This window comes from Oratosquilla oratoria, chromosome 43 (genome assembly GCF_046742065.1).
Source record: "Oratosquilla oratoria isolate Oo_2021 chromosome 43, ASM4674206v1, whole genome shotgun sequence".
Classification (NCBI taxonomy): domain Eukaryota; kingdom Metazoa; phylum Arthropoda; class Malacostraca; order Stomatopoda; family Squillidae; genus Oratosquilla; species Oratosquilla oratoria.
Window position 1 is genome coordinate 19,546,874 of NC_134819.1, and position 8,534 is coordinate 19,555,407.

The following is an 8,534-nucleotide window of genomic DNA, read 5'->3' on the forward strand; positions in this document are numbered from 1 at the left end:
CTAGTCTATTTCACCATCTCTTCTGTGTGGTCTACAATACTAGCAGCTGTTCCATCTCCACTGAGTCCCACTTTAACACTCTACTAGTTAGGGCTATCCCGTAGGACAACCCAACTTTCTTCCAACAACCTCCTCGCCAAAACACATCACACTACCGTCGTGACCACCACTTCCACTTTGCCTCCACCTTCACTTTGATCTCCACCTCCGCCATCATCATGAATGTCCTCCGGAGGGTCTTGGACCTCTCTTCTTGTGTCCTGGACTCTGCAGGATCAAGGGGAAGCAAGACTCCTTGGTGGAGACCTCCTGATCACTTTCGCCAACCTCTCCGTCACCAGGAGAATCTTCTAGAACACGAAACGCTTCGGTGTGGTCGTCGTCGTCGCCCCTCCGTTCCGCCCCAGAAAACCTGAGGGGAAGCAGGAGCCCGGTGATACCCGGAGGGTTGGGAAGAGAAGGCCCCGCCCCCGACACTGCGCGGGAGTGGGAGTGTCGCGTTCGAAGACCTGAAGTGGAGAGCGGAGACGTCTCTTTAGAAGAACCGCCAGGACCAGTCTCAGGGGAACGTGTACGGGGGCAGAGGACCCGAAGCCCCTGCGTGCGAGGTGGAGGTTGTCGGTGGGGAGTGCAGGGGCGAGGCGTGGGGTGTCTGGTGCAGAGAGACGATTGGCGTGGTGGAAGTAGTGGGTGTTGTCGCCGAGGTTGAGGCGAGCGGGGAGGAACTCGACACTGCTGCAGCAGTGGCAGCTGCGGCCCAGTACGGGGGCGGGGAGAGGAGAGGAGGAGGATGGGGCGTTGAGGTCCCGAGGAGCTGTTGGTAAGGCGCCGCCGTCAGGAACGCCAAGTCCGTCGAGTACCGCTGAGCCTCCGCCGTCTGTTGTTGTCGCGCTTGGTCCAACCCGCGGAAGTCGAACTTGTAGGCGTAACGCTTCCCGTGGACTTTCGTCATGATGTTCTTGTCGTAATAGTATCTGTAAGAAAAAACAACAAACTATAGATACATGCCGATAATACCATTGTTACTACACAGCTATGTCAGCAGTAATAATTCTGTTATCGCAAAACAGTAAAAAAAAAAATATATATATATATATATATATATATATATATATATATATATGCAAAGGGAAAAAAAAAGATGAAAATCTCAATAGTAATAATTGTCAATGATAACGATAATAGTATAATTTATGATAATGATAACAATGATAATAATTATATCAACAATAACAGTAAGAAGACGAAGAAAAGGAGACGAAAAAGGAGAAGAAAAATGTGAAGAAGAAAATAAAGAGGATCTAAAGAATGATGTAAATATGTAAAAAATACCATAATCATAAAAGTGTATAGGGAAAGATGTGCGGTCAAGGAAGTAATTCATAAACAGGAAAAAAGAATAGGTAATAAAAAGAGTCCCCATAGGACCTTAAATTTTATAGGTATGGGGGGGGGGGGGAAGAGATGTGGCCGTCTTCAACAGCATCTACTGAACAGTCGGAAGGAAAATCAGAGATGAGAGAGAGCAGAGAAAGGGATTGATGCCAGGGAAAGGTAACTTGAAAAAAACAAGACAAAACAAAACAAAACAAAAATAGATTATATTAAATGCTTCTAATTTGTCTTGTATAACAGCATGGGCCAATGGTTCCTAATTTTTTCAGTCCCGATACCAATAAGTTTAACTCAAAGCCAACCTCACACTCGCCTGCTACTCCCATCATTTAGCTTTTGATTTTCAGTAAAAAAGTGCAAACAGGACGGTTATAAACAAACATCTAAATTGTATGGACTCTTTTTTTTATATTGAGTAAATAAATGAATGAAATACAACTCTTATTATAAAAGATAAATCTCTCTCAGGATGCCTTTTTCGATACCCCCCAAGAACCGGTTTTGATACCCCCAGGTGCTATTGAGGCACTACTTTAGGCCCCGTTCACACTAGGCAACTAGTGACCGTCACTAGTGGCGGTCACTAGTTGCCTAGTGTGAGTCTCGGGCAACTGCAAGCAACCAGTGACTGTCACCGAGTTGTGGAATCCTTTCTCATTACCTCATTAGTCAAAAGAATGACATCAATGGAGGAGGTGCTTCTTCTGTTGGCTTTGCTGGTCAAGAAAAAGAGACGCTCTCGGTGACGGCAACTGCCAGTGACGGTCACTTGTTACCGGAGCGGGCAACAGCCATAGCCTGTTGCGCAACCGGGCAATCGCAGTGACGTAGTGTGAAAGGCTCAATTTGAAATAATGGTAGGCAACTAGTGACCGTCACTAGTTGCCTAGTGTGAAAGGGGCCTTAGATATCTAGCAGAACGTCCTTTGCGTAAGTCATGCTGGCAGAAAGAAGTTCGTTATCAGAATAAAGGAGGTCTAGCGGTGTTGTGACAAACTCAAACGACGGAGGAAGAAAGACACCGAGCAAAGGCGGGAGGAAAATGCTCGCTTGGAGACGATATTGACTCGGCCGGTTCCCCTCGCATCCCCCCCCCCGCAAACCCCGCCAACCGGAGACCGCATCGACCTTCTGGGCACCTCAAAATCCTCTCCCTCCCACCCATCCAGTGATGTTACCCATAAGGCATCTTCTCGTCCCCATCGCCGGATGCAAGTTATCAACCTTTTTGCGAATGGAGGCGGCGGTAGAAGGAGGTGGACCTGGCGAGCCTATAACAGTGTTAACAATTAATTTAAAGATGTAGAGAATACTGGAGCGTACAGTCTAGCAGCCCCAGACTTCATGTCCACGGTCTAAAACGTGTTTGACAGACTGTAGGAGCATATAAAAGGACAGAGTATAAAAAAATACACAGATGGGCATTCTTTAGTTGCAAACAAGCAGAAGGCGAGTCATTTACTGACTTCTTTGCGTGGTTGAAGGGTTTGTTAAAGGATATAGACATATGTGAGGGCCATAGTATGATGAGGATTAGTACAGAAATTCATATCCGTGGACGTCTCTAACACGCTCCAGGAGACGATAACAAAGTGTAGGTCCTACAAGGCTATTAACTTCACCTTAACATTGCTATTAACTTCACCTTAACATTGAAGACCCGACATTGGATACGCACAGTCTCCCGGGGTATAAAAGAGGCACGAGGACAGCTCACAAACTGAAGCTGGAGAGACACCCTAGGTTCTCCCTGATCAAAACCGTATAAAGCAGGTATAGTAAGCCAGCAGCGAGTACTTCAGACCTAAATCCATCGTCCAGCGCAGCATGCGGTTACCAATGGTTACGCAAAAGAAGATGGAGATTTATTAGTTATATTTTTTCAGGTGAGCCCTAGGTTTTGCGTGCCGGAAAAAATCGTTAGTGTGCCAGGCTTTGGCACGCGTGCCAAGGGTTGCCCACCCCTGTCTTACACCATCATCCAAATCCTCGAAACATTTCCTCTTCCAGAATCTCTCCTTCTTTTCGATATTTTCTTTTTTTTAGCCTCGTAATGGCTGACGCCAAATGATGATTATATTGAGCTTAGAGGCACCTCTCCCCAGAAAAACGGTCCGATTGTTTCTCTGTGGTTGGTAAAAACATATGAACCTTTCGCTTTCCCCTCCAATGCTTGCCCTTGTTCCCTAGTCCCGTCTACCAGTAATTGATCATTAATTGCCCTTCATTCTGCCCCAACAGCTATGGGTGACTTTTATTACTTTTGTTCTTTAAGAGTCGGGGAAAGGAAATTATATATGATTTCTATATACTGTGTTGCCCTGGACAGTCCATATAGGGCTAGCAGTAAAGGGACATCAATTTCCTTCTCAGTCTTCTCTAGGTCCTCCCTTCCTTCATCTCCTTTGCCTCCTTACTTTTCGCGAGCTATTCTCTTCCTTCTTCTCGCCCTGCCCCCTTCGTTGCCTAAAACCCTGCCCATACAAAGGTCCCTCTTAAAGGATGAAACGCACGAAAGGCTGTTTAGCCGCTCAACCGCTGCGGCTGTTTAGCCGTTTTTATAGAACACACTACTTTTAATGGAATTGCTCGCATTAGCGGTTAACTAATGCGCGCAATTCCATTAAAAGTAGTGTGTTCTATAAAAACGGCTAAACAGCCGCAGCGGTTGAGCGGCTAAACAGCCTCTCGTGCGTCCGTAGCCAGGCCCCATCCCCCTTGAGAAAGTCTTATATCTTACCGAAGAGCCCTGGAGAGCTTGTCGTAGTTCATGTTGGGTTTGGACTTCCGCTCGCCCCAGCGGCGCGCCACCTCGTCGGGGTCCAGGATCTTGAACTCGCCGCTCGTGCCCTCCCACGTGATGACGGAGGCGTTGGCGGGGTCCGACAGCAGCTCCAGGAGGAACTGCCACAGCTGGATCTGACCAGACCCTTGGGCGGCCAGACGGGATGAGCGGGGTCCCAGCAATTCGTAAGGGTCCACTGCAAAGCCAAGATTAGGTTATTGCTGATGTCATGACAAAGAAAGTGAGAGAAGAGGGAAGAAATACTAAGATTAATAGTAAATCAATAATGCTAAAACTAATGTAATGCTAATAATAATACTAATACTAATAATACTAATTTCATGCTAATGCTAATACAATGCTAGTGCTAATACTAATAATATTGCTAATGATAATGCTAATGCTAATTACAATGACAATAGTAAAGGCAATGATAGTGATAATAATAATGATGATAATGGTAATGCTGACGATGATTATGGTTTAATAATAATTGTAATGGTAATGATAATATTGATATCAATGATAAAAAATGTTAGTTAATAGTGCTAATAATTCTACTACAAGTAGAATAGAAAATAATAACAGTAATACTGATACTATCACTGGTGCATGAAAAATGAGTTGAATATATATATATATTGTAGGAGGCCGGTATATATACAAACACTACTTCAGCAAATTTGTCATTTAGCTATGTCATGGTTTAGTATTATGCAACTATCAATTATACTATTACTGGTCATATTTTTGACTTTACTATAACTATTACTACTGATGTTATTACTTTTTTGCCACTAAATCCACATCTACTTCCATAATAATAGTAATGATCGTTCGATAAAGGTACCAGTAGCATTTACAACATAAACCCATTGGACGAAACCCTCTGCTAAGGACAGTGGGCGCCAGGCCTATTTTGGTTCTACACTCTGGTAATTGAGGGGCTGTTGGGGAGCCCCTGCCGAGCTGTCGGTATCCTGGCTGCCACAAGGGCAGGCACACGACCCACTGGCGCCTAGCATCATTGAGGCAATAACGAAAACAATCATATTATAATGGCGATTATTAAATATCATCGTTCAAGCACGGGTGACTGTCACTTGTCTAGCTGTACACACTACAGTATATGACTGCCGATTGAATGTGGTTTATTTGAATACGATGCGGGTATCTGACTCGGCCACCACACTTGTAAGGGCAAATGAAACTTTGGAGTATATAATAATAATGAAAGGGACAACTATAGTAAGAATAATATAATCAATCGTTATAATAGTAATAATGAAAGTAATGACAATAATAATGATAATCTTAATATGAATAATAATAAAAATAGTAATGAAAACAACAATAAAAAAATAAGGATAACTATCACAATAATAATAATAGTAATAATATTAGTTCTTTATTATTATTTATATCAGTTATTATTATTATATTACCATTACCATTATCATCATCATTATTATCATTTCATTAATATTATTATAATTATTACTATTATTATTACTATAAATTTTCTATTGATATTTTTCTTGCAGTTATTTTTACTATTGTAAATATCAATAAAGGATATACAAGGGAGGCAGGTTTCATCATCGTTGGTCTTGAAAATAAACGCTCGCAGCCACTTTACAATCGCCGCCGTCTTGTCTGATTGGATGTTGACGGCGCACAGGTGGCGAGAGGGACGGCCGTCCCGCCGACCATCAGGCGGTGACGTCAAAAACCCGAGTCCGTTCGCTTTCCGAATTCCTCTTGTATCATTGCGCTCTCCGAACCGAATTCTACATAAGAGCATAAGAACATAAGAATGAAGGAGACTGCAAGAGACCATAAGGCCTACACTAGGCAGTTCTATGTCCATTTCCACCTATCATTCCATCCATAAAATTGTCTAAACATTTTTAAAACGGTTACTAACTCTATTCCGTTCGCTGGGCACTCTATCGGTAGACCATTTCTTGCCTATTTCCTTCTTAAATGTAAATTTGTCCAATTTAAATCCATTGCCGGGTTTTGGTGGTATAACAACTCAGACATTAGATAATCTCACAGACTTTGATCCGATGAGTGAGTTGTGTCTGATGAACGAAATACGAGTATCTAATGAACATGTGTTTATTGTCTTTCAGTAAACACACACACACACACACACACACACACACACACACACACACACACACACACACACACACACACTTAAACCACGAGCTCATAGATAAAAAGAAATAAGAAGAGGAAGAAGGAACATGTACATACAAGCGCGTAAACCCAGCCCAACACAGTACAAGGATGTTGTTGTTGAGGACATGTACATCACGAGTCACTGCTCCACAAACAGACACACCTTAGATCCTGGTTTCAATGGAGGCGGTCAGGGGGAGAATATGAAAGCCTTAACTGAAATGATGGACATAATGATGACGGATCTTTCGTTGGTGATTCATTACGTTAGTCATTTTTTTCTCTTTCTTAAGGTTGTTCCCGATTTTCCGGTCGATAGAGGAAACGGGAATTGGAAAGCTAACATTACGAAAGGTAACTGGTGAGACAAATTTTGGTGTGCTATAAATCTTACTGTATTATGTATGTATTCTATATTACATTGTTCAATACAACCTCTCCAGCGCCCAGTCCCGTAGAGAAAGCTCTATCAGGAGAAGCAAAAATCATAATCTTTCTTTCACCCGCTCGCTCATATATAATCTCTTTCTCCATATCCTTAGCCCAGTCGATCTCTAGATACAGAAATATTTCCACCTCTTCTAAGCCATTTCTTTTCAGGCTAATTTTCATTGTTCTCATCTCATCTATGCTCTCATCACTACGCTCTTGACATTTACTCTCGACTTTCACCAATTTCCCAAACGCCACACAGTCCTCCAACACCTGTTTAAATTATTTCCTATCAATACTGCATCGTTTGCATGCATTACGTTGTTTGTGCTCCACCTTGCACAATTTCCCCCCCCCCCCCAAACCACTCAACTTTGTTCTGTCTTTTCCTGTCTCATTACTCCATCCACATACTGTACATAATCAAGAGCTATGGTAACAAAAGCCTCATCCATGCACAATTCATTTACAGGCTTGATGGCTCCCAAGTTGTTATAGTTGTTCTTGTTATCATCATCAACATTATTATTATTATTATTATTATTATTATCATCATTAATATTATCCTTATTATTACTTGTATCATTATATATATATATATATAGCATATATATGCATACATGTATATATGTATGCATATATATACATACTATACATACATGTATATATGTATAGTTGCATAAACATACAAACACACATATACAGTATATGTACATATACATAAACATACATATATACTCTCTCTTTCTGTATATGTGTATATATGTGTGTATATGTGTGTATATGTATGTATATGTATGTATGTATATGTATGTATATATATGTATATCTATGTATATATCACTTGGAAAAAATGTAGTAGCACATTTGTAAATTGTAATCACAAAGACATAGTCGGAATAAAAGGAAACTTGGAAGAAAGTATAACTTCTATATTTAATAGCTATAGCCCTCTTCCAGAAGAGGGAAGCTAAGAAAGTCAAACTTCTATATTTCGGCTAATAGTTATAGCCCTCTTCAGGAAAATACAAGATACAGGAGTTGTCTGACACATAAATACTGTTAAGATGAGAGAGGGGCAGGAACATGGACAGATGACGGGCGACATTCCGTCACTGATGGCTGGGTCAGAAGAGAGGGGTGAGAGGTCATAAAGGGTAAAAGTGTGAGGTCATTCCGACCCCGCACACCTGACCCCTTCTGACCTCACCCCCCTCTTCCTTTTGACTTCACCTTGAGTGACAGAATGTTACCCCTCATCTGTTCATGTTTCTGCCCCTGTATATATATATATGCTGGTACATTGTGACAAGTTGAAGGTGGAAAAAGAAGTCACGGGTCTAGTTCCGAGTTCCTGAGTTTATTCCTGACAGATTTTGCTTCTTCAGAAGCATAGAGCGAAACCGGTCAGGAATAAACTCAGGAACTCGGAACCAGACCCGTGACTTCTTTTTCCACCTTCATCATATATATATATATATATATATATATATATATATATATATATATATATATATATATATAAATAGTCAGGAGATTATCTCTTAAACAAGTAGAGTTAAATGTGATCGCTAGTTCTGCTTTTTGTATTTTCTTTAAGGCATTTTCTTTGTGTCTTAAGGTGGTTTATTGTCTCTATTGAGATCCGAGACGATTTCTCCGTAGGAGGTCATCTGTGCTGCTAAATCGCGATTTTGATTCTCTTGACTCTTTTTCAGTGGCTGTCTCTATG

The 8,534-nt window shown here is 41.6% G+C and overlaps 1 protein-coding gene across 2 annotated transcripts in view; it reads right to left on the reverse strand.

Moving 5' to 3' along the window:
• Positions 1–422: 422 nt before the first annotated feature.
• LOC143021879 (uncharacterized) overlaps positions 423–8,534 on the reverse strand; it is a 341,932-nt gene continuing 333,820 nt past the window's right edge. For both annotated transcript variants that reach the window (XM_076179673.1, XM_076179674.1), the window contains exons 5-6: positions 4,136–4,376; positions 423–974 (exon numbers count right to left, since the gene is read on the reverse strand). In XM_076179673.1, coding sequence (XP_076035788.1) covers positions 560–974; positions 4,136–4,376 — 656 coding nt within the window. In that variant the 3' untranslated portion in view covers positions 423–559. The remainder of the gene's footprint in view (positions 975–4,135; positions 4,377–8,534) is intronic.